The sequence below is a fragment of the Dermacentor andersoni genome, chromosome 5 (assembly GCF_023375885.2).
Source record: "Dermacentor andersoni chromosome 5, qqDerAnde1_hic_scaffold, whole genome shotgun sequence".
NCBI classification, from domain to species: Eukaryota; Metazoa; Arthropoda; class Arachnida; order Ixodida; family Ixodidae; genus Dermacentor; species Dermacentor andersoni.
In genome coordinates this window covers 184,027,049-184,043,110 of record NC_092818.1, presented here as the reverse complement: position 1 = coordinate 184,043,110, position 16,062 = coordinate 184,027,049, and the positions used below count along the sequence as shown (strand labels likewise).

Below are 16,062 nucleotides of genomic sequence, written 5' to 3'. Positions count from 1 at the left end.
CAGCCACATTTCAACCTTAGCCGAAAAGCGAAAATGCTGGAGTGTTTAGACTTAGATGGACGTTAAAAACTGGTCGAACTTAATCTGGTGTCCCCCACATTAACGTGAGACATCGACGCAGAAATATCCTGATCCTTGGTATTAGCCGAGAGAAGAATGGTGAGGGAAGGCGTAATCAGAGAGAAGTGCTAAACGTATCCAAGTAAATTTAAGGCTTTTATTCCCCCTTTGTCATAACCGTATCAATTGACAGACAGTGAAGTCAGAAAAATTATACAGAAAATTACTTGTTTGATTGAAACGCAGAAATTATCAAATAAAACAAAATGAAGGTGGATGATGACACGTTAGGCGCAGATGGGGTCCTGCGGCAAGCAAATTCAAGTCGCTCGGATCCCTGCAGCGCCAATTACGAAACCGATCATCAACTGCCTGAGACAATTCTCTGAAGAAATATGTAGACTGCCCCACTCCTCCAGCAGTCGCGGTTCTCCTCACTCTCCCCCATTTACTCACACAATAACCAGAAAAGTTATAATACGCTTATACGTACCTTCGGTTAAGATATCTATTTGAACGTAACACAGCAAAACTTGGCATCACACAGTGAAATCTTCAATGAACATACCTCGTTGAAAGCTCCATATATAGAGCACGCTTATTGCAACATTCGGCTGCTAATGTGAGCCGAAGTACGCCCACATAGAGGTGCAACACAAAAAGAACCTATCACAAACGTCGTTGGTTCTGTGTTGCTTCTTTAACTATTTCACCAAGTCCTTGTATTCATTAGCACGTGCCCATCGGCACTCCTCACAATATTGCATTTCTTGCTTTGCAAGCCCAGAAATTTCGCACACCAACCCTTCAGTAATTTGCTGAACTTCACCACAGTGCACCAGCGTAACTAAATGGGCAGCATCTTCAAAAAATATATTTCAAGAAATCGGCCAAGCTTCAACAAGTTTTTGCTAACGTCGAGAGCGTACACCCTTTTACTAACATGCACAGTTACGTTACTTAGTCGGCACTTAGTGCTACGTTACAGCAGTGTTTTGGTCAGGACCAAAACCAGCGGCCAGCCTAGCAAATGCTGGCCTCTCTTGGCGCTCTCGCTGCGAAAAAAAAGGTATGCTGGATTGGGCAGTTTCTGTAAAATGGTACTCTCTACACATTGCCGTTTCATGACAAGTCAACGCGCTGCCGTTCAACGTTCAGTGCAAGCGCTACAACCAGCGACAAAAGGGGGAGCATGCACACTGACGTGCATCATAGTGCCGGCGCCGCGAGCAACGACACAGAGAGCTATGCTATTTTGGCTAGCGTAACGCTAGCTCAGATAAACTCAGGAGGAACTGTATCAGAAAAGAAAATCTTTGTTTAAGTGAGGCAGCCCAATTTAGGTGGTCTGAAAGGTAGTTTAAACGCGAGATTGCTCAAAAATTCCTCCCTGCCTTCCATCACTCCTACGTGCATGAAATGTGCTCTTAGAGTGCGGCAGCAGCTTTACTGGCGTACATGCTCACGATACATCACAAGCACGAGTGAAAAACAAAACTTGCTCGAGAAACCAATACGCAGGACGCATGACGCTGATGCCACCAAAACAGCCACTTTGAGGAGCGATGAAACTGCGTTGTGCAAGTGGGTTTAAAAATGCATGCATGGTGCCCAAAGGCGCCATAAAAATCGACGTAGTACTGCACCTGAAGAAGCGTGACCGTTGCGGATACAGCTACCAAGCCAAATAAGGAGCAGGGCAGGTGCCATCGTTACCGCTGAGCCAATGTTCTAAACTGTGTAACGAAAAACCAGCGAGTGGCAATTTGCGGCGCTTCTGACGACACTAAAGTTTCATTTCTTTTTCTTTTGGTATAGAATACTATAGTCACCACGGGAAAGGAGACACACGTATACTACATGATTAGAAGCAAAATTCTAGTATTGTTCAGTCGGCACTTCCTCATCTGTTATTTCGCACACTGATGTAGTATCAGGAAAGCTCGCTGCGTACGACTTCACGTCATGTCACAAAGTGATAACAAGCACACAAGCATTGCATTTGAGTCTTCCCTCTAATTTGCAATATTTTAAAATTTACAATGTCGGCCTTTGTGGAAGGCTGTCGAGTCAAGCTATTGCCACAACATTAGATAGGATTAAAATATTCCGTCGCGAGCGCTGACAGCTGACATCACATAGCACTAAACAATATAAGGTCATGTTTTCAAGAAAAGATTGAAAAATATGTTTTGCTCTCAGAGTAGGCACTAACACCCTGCTAGAATCTACAGAGCCTTTTGCTTAACCTCTGCCTTTTCTGAAACAATAACATTACTATGGCTCTCGCGTTACGCATATATGAAAAATATTTTTTCACCATCTGACATACGTAAAGTTCCCGGTTACTATATGTATATAAACTCGTGCTAAGAGGGGGCGCAGATACTAGGTATCGATCCCCGTATTCTCGTGCACCATCGGCTTTTCAGCCATTGAAAGGAGGCGCACAGAAAAGAAAACGTGGAAAGCTGTGAACATGCGAAAACATCACGCATAGATACGAAGTATTTGGGAGCTGAAAGAAAAAAAAATACTTACCTAATGCTTCAGTCGGCGCTCCTCCGTAACTTCCTGGTTGCCTGCTGCCAAGAACAGCGAGCGAGGCTTTTTCATCAGCTTTATCAATCGTATGTCTGTCGCTGATAGGCAGTTCGTCGCTCACTACCCGGTGCGGTGGCCTAGCGACTATGGTGTTGCGCTACTAAGCACGAGGTCACGGGATCAAATCAGGCACGTACCCAGGATTTTTGGGGGGGAGGGCCCAATCCAAGGTACCTTTCCATGCAAATGAAGGAGGAGGGAGGTGCGCTTACAAGCACAAACGGGAATAAGGCCCACCATTCACCATAAAGACCCGTAAACCCGCAAAAGAGAATTGAAATGCGGTGTATCTCACAGGTACGCCTGTGAGACATACCTCTCCTTTGCTTGGCAAACAAGGAACCGCATCAAATGGACTCCTGCTTGAAGGAAACGCAGGAAGAACACTGCCAAGAACAAGTAAGCAAGCGAAAATGTAAAATAAAGATTTCTAGTAGCGCTTTCTTACTTAGCTGTGGAAGAAATATAGAATAGTATATATTTCTGCGACAATCACAGTTCTTTTGGATCCCTCGTTTACTGCTCTACCAAGTGGCGAAACCGACTCGCGTTATTATTTGGGAAGTTGCGCAATGATGCGTGGTCAGCAGGCCCGTACAACCACGTAGAGCTCAGGACGCTGCGGTTCTAGACGTACTGCGCCCGCAGCGGTAGGTTAAAGACCCACATTAGCACAGCAAGGAAGTGGCTACATCAGGCGGCTCGACTGATAACTGTAAAAGCGTCATTCAAAACACGCGGAATTATTCTCCACTTCCGGCGGCGTTTCCTCTACTTCCTATTTAAATAAAAAGATGTTGATCGATAAATATTTTCACAAGCAACGGTTAAGTTTGTTAATTTTCGCGTTTCCTTCCTGTTTGGCTGTTGGCCTTGGCTCTCTCCCTTAGCAGATCGCTTAAATGTTCAACTCCTTGCGACTCTTGTTTCCAGTTGTCAAGTTTGCACGAAAAGTGCTGTACAATTAGGGTAAAGCCAGAAGAGGTAACGGGTGACAGTCATATTGCTTATGAGTTGAACGGTTATTGCAAGGTCTGATGATGGACGCTGTTTCACATTATCTTATTGTCCACCTTATCTAAACCATATCATGGGTGTAAGGTTCCGAGGATCTTCCAGTGTCGCGGCGAGCCGTCACTCGAGGAATTTATGAAACAAAACGAAAAGTTTAACGCAACTGGCGTTTCCTCCGCGCAACTCGTTCCACGAGCGTACGGACCAGCTGACTACGAACCGAATCCCTTTCCTGGTCCCTGGATCAGTCTAAATAAATAAGATTGATCTAAAGAAGCAACCTCAATGTGCGCCACCGTTGAACAGATGGCGACAACTGAACTCATATCGAGTTAGTCGCGCGGGCAACGAATCAAGGAGAAAACTGGCCTTCACACCCCAGGAGACGCCGATAACTACCGCCATCCAAAAGAAGTGAAAAAATTTACGACCATTCCACTCTCTGAAGATAGAATGACAGCGAAAACTGACGACAGTCAAAGCTGTCAAGCGAAAAGCAAAGTGCTTCACCTGCACCGGGGGTCGGCCCGAAGACGCAAAACCAGGTCGACACCCGGTGGAGGTGAAGCAGGGGTTAACCACTCCCCATACCTGGGCCGATCCCGAAAATAGTGCAACACCGGGACTACCCCCGCCGGAGGTGAAGCAGGCGTTAAGCACCCCCCATACGTGGGCCGATTCCGACGGTAGTGCGATGCTGAGCCGCACCCGCGGCGGAGGTGAAGCAGGCATTAAGCACTCTCCATACGTGAGCCGATCCCGAATATCCCGAAGGACGCCTTACAGGTTCCCGAGCCCGCAGGTGTATGTGGCATCGAGCTTGGATCCTGTGTGCTCTATCACCAGGATCGGCCCACATGATGATTTTTTCTGTTGACGGACGCCGAAAAAACTACGGAAGGTTAGTCATACTCAGCTTTCGCTGTAAAAGGCAGCAAAGCGCTGACCGCCGAATAGATTGATTTGTCGTTGCTTTAGGAATGTGTGTGCGGAGATGCGGCGTGCGCGTGGAGTGGGGAGGGGGGGAGGATGTATGCCGCTTAATTTTGGAAAGAGGGTAGCGCCCCCCCCTTTCCCTTGGGTACGTGCCTTGATCAAATCCTGGCCGCAGCGGCCGCGTTTCGATGAGCGGCGAAGTGCAAGAACGCCCGTATCCCATGCATTGGCGGCACGTTAAATTTCCCCTGGTGGTCAGAATCATACCGGAGTCCACCACTGCGTTGTACCGCATGATAAAGTCGTGGTCTTGGCATAGAAAACCCCATAATTCAATTCACTTCGTCGCTTACTTAACCTCGAAGTGAAAAAAAAAAACATTACGGCGCATACTACGGCGCATTCCTTTAACTAAATATGATCATATTATTTCGAAATGGAAGGCCACGACTTACAGTTTGCAGAAGAGAGAGAGAGACTCGCCCAAATGTCGATCCTTCTAGAGAGAAATAACATTATTTTGTCCAGCGGCTTGAGGACCAGCTCCCCGCCTAAGCGGCGGCCAGGAGCCCTTCGGCTACTGGCTGCCGTTTGGTCTGGGTATTGGTCTGGGTAATACGGGCTGTAGGCCACCGAATTTGGAAAGGTGTTGGTTTGGAGGAAGCCCAAGAGAAACCTTTCTTATGAACGAATATTTTTGGTATTACGCTGGTGACTTTACCTTTTCTCGTGAAAAACATTTTTGCCTTGTCAAGAGTTCAGCTGTCGTTTTATCCATGGTTGTAATACACGGTAGTAGCAGAAATCAAGCAATACGTCAAGAATACGAAATTCTGAAATTACAGAACATTAGCGTCCCTTTCTGAAGAATGAGCAGCGACATCATCAGCGACGCGCAAACGTTTGATAAAATTCGCAAACATCTTGAACCACACGCAACGCATGGTTCTAAACAAGAAATGAAAGTTTACCAAAGGACACCAAATTGCACAGCATACCATCACAGGGAAAACCGAAATCAATTCTCTCTGAACTAGCCTTGAACAAACCCCCACCCCAAAGGAAAACTAACTAAGGGGTGAGTTCCAATATTGCATGGTTTTAAGTCCGAACGCTTCTTTCTTGCGAACAAACAAGCGTTTGTCTGCGTTTCTTGTCGTGCCGTCTTCGTTCGCACTTAAAACTTACTAGACTATGTATACCAACTAGGCCAAACTTCCACCATTCCAATATTGCCCTATGATGTGAGTCATTGAAGAAAGTTATCAGGTACATTATAGGAGACTTGATAGACAGGTAATTGAAGCAATTCGATGAGAAAAACCGTTCCACAACAGTACGAGAGCAAAATATGCAGTAGTGTGAGCACGTTGGCGTTAGTCTTGATGCTCATTACCGGTACATGAGATAAGTATACACGAGGGGCGGTATTTAACGTGCATTGGGGACCGGGAGAGCTGTAAAAAAAAGTCTAACAAAGACAGCGTTGCAATGCGATGGCGAAGAGAATCGCTCGATAAATTGTATTCCGGCTTTCATGATAAAATGAACTTTAATTATGATTTTTGTTTGCCACGGGAGAGAAAAGTTCCCCTTACTCCCTCAATGACTCACGTGCAGTTGGAACTTTTTACGGCGAAGGTGTTTGTGCTGCTAGAATAGCTTGAAAACATCTTGAAAAATCTGACCAGAGTATTCGCCCAAGTAGTATCAAGCTTGGTTGAGAACTTGTTAAGAGTTATGTGCCGGCAAATTTCGAAGTTTATGGTTAATTATGGGCTGAATTACAATTGATAAACCTGTATTCTGCCTGTTTATATGCGCCATATAAAACGCTTACTAAGTTTCCCAGCTGCCTTCGTAGGACCAAAAGGGGCAGCAATTTATATATCGAAAAACAAAGGCTGCTCATTAGTGATGCGCACCGAAAGTTTCAAATGCGTAGATTAATTGTGGGCTTCTAATCTATTACTCAATTTTCGTTTACTACTTACCGGCGTTATACAAAGGCGCCTATTTCATTTTCACGGTCTCTTCGGTGAACGAAACGAGGCATGTTCTTTATAATTAGCTAAAATAGGGATAATTTTGTCAGCCATGTATGAAAAGAGTATAAATATTGTAGTTTAGTGACTCTCTTTGTAGAAATTTGTTCATGATTGCGTTGCAGAGTATTACAAGCGTATTTTGAAAACCGCATTGCAAGCTTTGCAAATGTCCTAAAGCGCAGAAGGCCACAACCTTGACATTTCGACGGAAACGGGGCATGTTGTAGACAAGGGGGGGGGGGGGGGGGGCAAAGTTCTAAGATCATTAGTTAATGAAGGAGTATGGGAGAAATTCCTTGAACGAGTACTCCAAAGAGCTACACGGCTGTTCACCGCAATTTTTGTCTTAGTCCTACGAGAACTGTACTGCAAACCTGGTTTACATTTGGTGAAAACGAAAGGCGTGCGAAGGGAGGAAGCGGTGTGGGAGTGTAATTGTTAAGTGTAATTTATGGCAGAAATTTAACTCTTGTGTCTTATGTGTGAGATTTGTAAACAATTACTGAGCCATTGCTTTCACTCCATTTTAATCTGTTATACGACGTTCGTAGTAGACTTCCTCGGTGTCCTCGATCAATGAATCGAGGAACCTTGTTTAAATTTGCTAAAATAGCCGGCATGTTATGATGTGTAGGTGAAGTCGAAATTGAGTTGGTTAATTAAGTTCTTTGCAGAACGTTGCGTGTTGAAGTGCTCCGGAGCAGTTTGAGTGTGCTTTAGGAACGGCGTGCAATTCGGCCCATCTGTCCCGGGAGGACTATACCGCTATGATAAAACATCGCGAAATCTGGATAGATAACTTGGCCTATGTTCATGAGTAGTTAAATGTGTGCAGATGAATGTGCACACATTCATTGCACAAAAGCATGAAGATGCTTTTGTGCAATACCTTTTAACAATGCCCGGAAGCATTGTACTGGTGTTATCCACATTTCCCAGTGTCCAGAAAAACTGTATGTGAGACGAGTTCATATTGGAAGATAATTGGGGGCATATCAAATTTCATATGAGGCGAAATCTAAAAGTTTTGGCACAATTAGGAGGTTTGGAAATAATTGTGAGCCCAGATTTTTTTTTTCTATTTTCATGTGCTATACGATGTTCATAGTAGGTTTTCCCGGTGTGCTAGGCGAACTAAGCATGTCACGTTGCTTACATTTCGTGGAAATTGGGGTAACGCAATAGGTCATCTGCAAAGCTCGAATTGTATCGGTTAATTGTAGCCTTTGTAGTAAATAAATTATGCAAGCATTCAGGAGGTTCACAGGTGCTTTTTGAACAGCAAGAACTTAGCAAGTTGCAGTGGAATGACTTTAGGAGCCACCGAGATTGAATTCGGGGTATGTGGAGGAACGTTACGCTTATGGCGTGCGCGCGGAAAGCGAGTGAGTGAAGCACAGTTTGTGCTGAAATACCTGGAAGAAGAGCTCGAAAGCGTTATATGCGGGAAAGGTTGCCCATGGGTGACTCATGGGCGGGTACAGTTTTAAAGTTTGGGGTTAAATTACGGCCAACTGAAGTATTTATTGCAACTGCTCGAAGGACATAGTTTCGTGAGAAATTGGGTTGTGATTCTGCTATAGTTCGCTCTAGTGTGTTTTATTTTACATAGACGCATTTTGATTAAGGCGACAATACAAAAGATATCTACTGCCATAAAAACAATTCCGCGCACTGGTTCGAATTTTGAGAGAGAGAAAGAGAGAGAGAGAGAGAAGCGGAAAGGCAGGGAGATTTGAAACAATACCTTACAGCTGGCACCTGCCAGGGAACCCACGGCACCTCATCCTCCCTGCTGCATTTCGCTTCTCCCGCCTTTACACATTCGCTACAGAACAACATTAGTCTGTAGGAACAGCGGTGCTAGCTGTATAAATATAGATGTGTCGTGATATTTTCTGTACTTCAGCCGGTGGTTTAAAGCCTTTTTTTCGAAATTGACTAAATCTTTCCAACTCTGACCACCAAGAAAAGCTCGGCATTCCACTTGTTCCTCCCTACATGTGCATTAGCAGTGCGCTCTCGTCGAATGCTTTGAACTACCAGCGAGAGAGTATGCACGGTGTTCAGGACGTGACCTTGACGCACAAATCGCGAGTAGTGTGCGGGGCCGTAAACAGCCGCACTCCACTGCCTAAATTTGCTTGTTAACAGTTTGTCATTCGTTGAAAGAAGTTAATGGTTGTTTTAAACCTTTCACCTATTGCTGCTAAAGCAACACTCGTGCAGTCACCCATGTATTTCGGTTCAAGTCATGCGCAGGGTTCGGGAGGCACTAAGAACAGTCAATCTACAAACTAAGCAAATTATACGCGTCATAACCCTGGCCGTGAACTTCATAAGTGACTTCGTCAGGTCTTGCTTGAGGTGCACCTCAAAGAACATGAATCCCGAGTTCAACAAGGGAAGAAGAGCGGCGAGGGCCAAGGCTCTCATCGACCAGCATGCCAACGACGAACACGCGCGGTACGTGGACGCGGCCGAATACCAACGGAACGCCTTCGCAGCGGTCGTCATAGAGGCGTCAACCGGCGCCACGAGGACGGCAGCGAGCGTGAGAAGCACCGAAGCGGAACAAGCGGAGGAGGTAGCCATCGCCCTGGCCATCGCCGACGCAGACTGCCACACGGTGCTGAGTGACTCAAAACAGGCGGTGCGAAACTTCGCCAAAGGGCAAATCTGCAGGGAGGCTGAGCGCGTACTGCGAGCGGTAAAACTAGACGAACGAAAAGTACGACTCAAGTGGTTCCCGGCGCACGCGGGCGACGCGTCGGAACGCAATGAGAACCATAATGAGACGGCACACGCCGCGGCGCGAGCGCTAACCAATCGCGCCCCGGCGACAGACCGTCCGACGTGGTTCGGAACTAAGGACCGCATGACGGATTACAATGAAATCGCGAAGGCCTACCGCTTGGCTCGCAGGACTCTTCCACCCCCGCACCCGAGACTGAGTCGAGCGGAGGCGGTAGTACTGAGACAGCTCCAGACCGGATCGCTACCGAGCCCGAAACTGATGAATCGCATGTACCCCGAGACATATCCGACAGATATGTGCAGAGTCTGCCGGAGGGAGACCGCTGACTACACGCACATCTTGTTGGACTGCATTAAATATCCAGAAGACGCTAAATCGAGAACACTCCCACCGCGGCTCGAGGCAGCCGCAAAGAGCTACGACCGAGACGATCAGCTCTGGGCCGTCCAGCAGCTCCTCGAGGAGCTCGAAAGTCACGGACCCAGCGAGCCGGCAACGGCGAGCGGAGACCCGCGCCGAGTAACGGCAACTTCGAGGATGACGTAGGCCCTCGTCGGGGCGCGCGAGCGCCCAACTGCAGGCATAAATAAAGTTTCTCCAATCCAATCCAATTGAGGTGTACCTGCAACAATTTATTTCCTATCTTTGTCTGCCACGTGGCAAACGAATCAATAAAAAAAGGAAACTGCACAGACTGTATATATACGGAAATGTGTGCGTCTGCTTTTGTATATCAGGACACGTATGGTCAGCACTTTATTGCAATGTTAGTCTCGCTGTTACCTAAAATAGCTAAAATTTGTACCAGCACATAGCTTATTAGTCGAACCTCAGCGACCGTTTACTGCGCTCTCTGCATTCTCCAAAGCGTTTCGCTCGCTGATCTTTGTGTACGCTTCTTTAAAGGGACTGCTTCAGAATGGACATGAAGATTCACAACATGAAGATTACACCTGGACTTTCTGTCGGTTGCTTAAGGGTGGCGAAATCAACAATCTTCTGTGAGCTGTATGGAAAGCAGGCTACTATTGCAGCGGCCTCGCCGCTGTAGTGTCCTGCTGCCTGAAATCTCCTACTCACTTGGAAACGGGACGTTTCTGACAGCGAAAAGCCATCACAACGATTTCGGCCTGAAGTTAAGCAGCTACCTGAATTCTTTCTTTTTTTTTTTCTCACAACAAGAAACTATCGGAAAGTTCTCGTGTATGGTGAAGCAACCCATGTGTTTGCAACGTAATCCTTCCAATATTCATGTCTATTTATAATTCCTTTGACATAATTTTTTCAGTAGCAGTCGGGGCAAATATTTGCAGTAAACTTTAAGCTATCTTGGGCTAATAGTAACGAAGGCCTCCAGAATGTTTTTGTGTGACACAAACACGCGCGCGCATGCACACTGCACCTGAGCACATCCGCCCGTTTAACCGATGGATAAGCACAAGGTAACGGCGATGTGCCTTGAAAATGGCTATATGCGGGCCGTAGATTGCAATAATGTAATAGAGCCATTATGGTAAGAAATATTACAGTACAAACGACGTAACGTTTACACTGCGGAAATTCTCCTGCAGACACCGATAGATACAAAAAAGCGTGACACTGGTGAATACAAAAAATAGGCCATTCGACTTAGATAAGTTTTTTTTAATTTCATTTGTAAGTTTATTCTATAGAAAATCAGACACGTTGCAGTAGTTGTGGCGCCCGGACGAGTTCAGAGATAGTCTATTTCGCCCTTTCACAAGGTTCGCCTCGATCGCTACGTCAATTATCGCATTACCAAGAAAGTAATCTGTAGAAATAATACCAGTGCATGTCCCTTGTTTCTGCCTGAAATATTCGGTCATGTCGTGATTTACCCACTGCGCAATCCTACGAGTGCTAACCACGAACATTGGAAATTTCGGCGTGAGCTCCGCCATTATGGAAACCATATTACTGGTTTCTCATACACAAGCCTTTGTTTCTATGTATTCAATGAGTGCCTCTTTGCTCTGCGCATTCGGCCACTTATGCACTACTGCGGGTGCCAACAAACCTTCGTAAGGTCCACTGTAGTATTTTGAGTTATAGAATACCACAACGTGACCTCGCAATTTTCTTTCTCTTCTGCATCCATTAAAAATGTCATTCAGCTCTTTTGAATAGTCCAATCGCTTAAGAAGCACACCACTTAACTCCGTGACAATGACGTCCACAAGTTTTTCATGTCGCTGTGCAACGAATTGCCAACTCCCTTCGAATCCCTTCGGGAACCGGTGGACATCAAGAAGCACCAGTTCTCCCGTCGCTTCAACGAACTTGCGAACTTCTCTGAGCACTTGTCGTATGGTCAATCGTCCTCGCACTACGTCGTGGGTAACGTAAAATTCTCCTCTGTAACACTGCACCCTAATATCCAATGCGCGAATGCCATATGCGAGCTGTTGCATGATGCTTTCGTATTGGTTATATACTAACTGTCCGTGCGGAAACTTGAACCTTGGCTTGCACATTCCGGAGTTGTGCGTTCCGGGTATAAGCATGTCCATTAGGCTTAGCATGGACAACGCACAACAGTTTTCTCGCATCCAACGAGGTTTAGGAGTAAAGCATGAAGAATACAATACGTTCGTTGGTATGGACGAATTCCCATTTTCTAATAACAGGGCCCAGTAGCCGAGGCATTCTCCTCTCATCAGAGTGTCCACGTCGAAATTTGGTGCAAGAATATTTGTAGTAAAACTGTCGGTAGGTTTCGTAACAGGCACGAGATAAAGAAGCTCGTAGTGCCTTCTTGGTTGCTTTCCTGCAGCTAGTGCAGCGAACGTTTTTCCTATGTATTTGTGCGGCATACCAAACCAATTCAGCTCGAAGAAGCCGTGACCCCAGAGTCCATCGAAGGAAGGTATGGTCAAGTAGGTCCCAGATTTTTGAATTTCTGAAACAAAATACAGTGTACCGAGTTTCATAAGTTATCTTATTTATATTCTAAAAGCGCCTCCATGCTCCACGCAGACGCCAATAATTTTTTTGTTACCCTTGCCAAACTTAGTTGCCATCACACTCACAAAGCCCACCATTAACTTCTCAAGGTTAGTCCAGGATTGGAGCAGTGTTTTAAACTTAACTCAAACAGTGAACCATCGAAGTTCTTGCTTAAAAGATATTGATGGGCTAGTTGGTGTACCATGATATTGATATTTTGAAATTTTATAAAATGAACTTAATACTTGGTGCCGCAAGCATACAATGAGTGCAAAAAAATGAAATAGAGTGTTGCACAAGCAATGAAAAAGCGTTATTTTCTTTTGGTCGTTATAACAAAATGCGCTGATCGTCTTACATATCGTAACCCTCAGAATATTTTCACTATGCTCGATAATCGAGAAGGTTTGATAAGTGTGGCTCTCGTGAAATCAGTGTGAAGAAATTAAGAGACCTACTACCGCTCATGTTCCTTATTAGAATACCTTTCGGAGTTACTTCGCTCCGTACTTGTGTACGAATAAAATTTCACACATGATTATCAGAAGTTGGGCCAAGAGTGTTATTTAAAGCAGTAGACACAAAAAACCTAAGTCATGTCTTTCTGAAAATATAAAACACGAGGAATTTTCCACGTGTGGTTGCCTTGTTCACGCGCACAAGCTGCCATTCGCGCTGACTTTTCTCTACTTGTCGCTATGTGTTCTTGAAAGCGCGATAAAAAGACTTGAAGGAAAGGGTATTGCAAGAACTTGAGTGAACTTAGTATGCGAAGGTCGCCTTAAAACTATTGCACTTCGAAACTGAAATATGAGCATAAAAAAATACTTGTTATGCAAAGTGTTTGTTTACATTAACACAGTGTACTATGGTTCGCATAACTGCTAAAAACGTACGGTTGACCGCATATTGTTGAAGACGTTGTTTGTTGATTTCCAACGCTATGTGGCCGTTAGGTTCGCAAGCAGAATTGTGTTTTCCCAATATACTGTCTTTATATTCATATATTTGTTTGTCAAACCTGTTCACTATCGAAGATGAGCATTGAATGGGCTTCTCAGTAAGGAATCACTATGATGTACTTTACGCATAGTAATAAGAATCAAATCCCGGAATAATATTTAAAACTATTAACAGTGAAACCTAAAGTGCTGTTATTTTTACGTTAAATATATTTTAACTGCTTGAAGTTTATGTAGGCTAGTGTAATCTGCGAATTATTTTTCCCCTTATGGAAGACTAGGAAGCGTTGCTAAGTTCAGATGACTAGGCAGCACAAATAATCAACCGTATAAACAGAATGTGAGCACGCTTTCTGTATATAGTAATTGGAAGCCAAATTTATCAGTGTATATGGAGTGCACCGTGTGGGAGCGTTTCCCGACCCTAGATTTTGAGGATAATAGAAGCACGTTTTCTGATCTTGTTTACGAAAGCATGCGAACTGCTGCAGCCAGCAAAAAGAAATAGTCGTACTCACTTGAAGAACTAATACAGTGGCCAGTGCACAATGTAAGTAAAATAAGTAACAGCGCTGCAGACATGGCTAGCACTTAAGGTATGCCTTCCTGACTATTCACTATGCGTTACATGCATGAATCCCTGCAGGCGTGCCGTATTTCAGGGACCGTTCTGAAACATTTCTTTTTCTTTTTTCTTCTCTAGAACAACGCGGTCATCACGGGAGACGGGCAGCTTTATGTTTCACGTAATACAATGCATTCACTCAGAAGGCTTCGACAACAGTTTGCCCATTGCGATTTTTTCAATCTTTTGTGCTAAAGAACTCTTCTGGGGTTACGTCTGTAAACGCCCCGCGGTTTGCGGTACTTTTATCTCAAGTCATAAGCACACTTACGTGTAACATGAAAAGTATTCTCTTTCGTACAGTTCGTGTTTAGTTGCAAGCGCCGGGTTGCGTTCGAAAATTAAATAGTGACATGGTTTGGGTAACTTTATAGCTTACAACGAACATGCAGCCAGAATATTGTCCGTGGATTGCTAAACGAATAAGCATTCAGAGTCCTGTGTGTACGTCTCTTTCTGCGTGCGTTTTCTTGCATTGTATTAGAATATGTATTATTGGTGGGTGGAAGAGACCAATGAATAAACGCGAACGCAAAGAACTGAACAGAGTGAGCGCTGTCCTGTTCAGTTAATCTTCTTTTTGTTTGTGTTTATTCGCTTATCCATTCCACCCACCAATATGAATCAAGTCGCCCATCACACGATGTTAATGTGTTATTAGCACTTTCAGTTTTTTCGCGAAGCACCAGAATATAAACTGCTGAAGCGCTAAATTATGAATTCAACAATATGGAGCGTCGTTAGAAGAGCTTAACTTGAAAGATTTGACAGCATTCCAGACGCCCATTGATTTACAGAGCCCAGCAAAGTTTTCTTTGGAAATAGACGCATTACATAATGTTAGCAACAATGGCATTCAATTGGGTTATTCCAAATAATGCATGCAAATCAAGCCTGCTAAATGAAGCCGCTGCTTCTGTGAGATGTTCTTTCCCATCACTTATGCAGCCTATAAGAATGTATAACACATGGGGATGATGTTAGCAGGCAATGTTATGACTGTGTGCTAGCAGCTTAGGTACAAGCTCTTGAACTTGAGGAAAATATTATATTTGCTTTTTCATTGTTTTTTTTTATGAAAGCGTACGTTACTCTGCACAATTCTGCTTGACATAAGACACGCCTTTGACCAAACTATACAATAAATTTCGATATTGTGTACAAACTGAAAGTTGCACTGAGGTGACTTTCTGTGTGTAAAGGTACAATTACTCGGAGAGAACGCATCACTTACCATGAGAAGCGTTGACAACCATACAGTCGCGAAATAAGCACAATTGTTCAATGCGAAATAAGTAAAGTGTTTGTATTGAGTACTATAAAACAAGGCAAGAACCATGTAAACTTTGCCACATATAAAGGTAACTGCGATTAGCTGCGAAGTAGAAACTTACATATATTCTACGAAATGTGTTTTTGTGAAGGGAAGAAATAGTCTGAAATGGTCTTTGACATTCTTTTTTCAAATGTTACCAGTGATGTTACAGTCATAATGTCTCCGAGATGGTTTGAGAATTCTTCCGTTGCCTCCTCTCAGAAGATTTGCTTCGATTGTTACATCAATAATTCCGTTACCAAGAAAAAAATCTGTAGAAATAAACCCAAAGCACTTCTGCTGATGATTCCTGAAATATTCCGTCACGTCGTAATTAATCCATTGTGCCGCTTGACGGTTCCCGGCGATAAGTTTAGGAAATGACGCCGTGAGCTCGGCCATTATAGAAATAAGATTGCAACTTGCCGAAATGCACGCTTCTATTTCCAAGTGTTCCATGAGGGCCTGTTTGCTTTGCGCGTTAGGCCACCGGTGCACTACTAATGGCGCCAGGTATTCCTCATAAGGTCCGCTCTTGTATTTCGAATTGTAAAACACAATAACATGGCCCTGCGGCTTTGTTTCCTTTTTGCATTCACCAAAGATTTGGTGCAATCTTCCTAAATAGTCGTACTTCTTCAGAAGCACACCGTTTAACTCTGTAACGATCAGTTGTACGAGCTCAATGTGGCGTGCAGTCACATTGTCGTATCGTTCGTCGAAACCCTTCGTAAACCTGTGAAAATCCAGAAGCACCAGTTCACCGGTCTCAT

At 44.5% G+C, this 16,062-nt stretch overlaps 1 protein-coding gene across 1 annotated transcript; it reads right to left on the bottom strand.

Moving 5' to 3' along the window:
* Positions 1-11,054: 11,054 nt before the first annotated feature.
* On the bottom strand, positions 11,055-15,230 carry LOC126532447 (uncharacterized). Its single transcript, XM_055070574.1, has 3 exons — positions 15,209-15,230; positions 11,389-12,340; positions 11,055-11,358 (listed from the first exon to the last, which is right to left on the bottom strand). The coding sequence occupies exons 1-3, from the start codon at positions 15,228-15,230 to the stop codon at positions 11,088-11,090; spliced, it is 1,245 nt and encodes a 414-aa protein (XP_054926549.1). The 3' UTR covers positions 11,055-11,087.
* Positions 15,231-16,062: the final 832 nt, after the last annotated feature.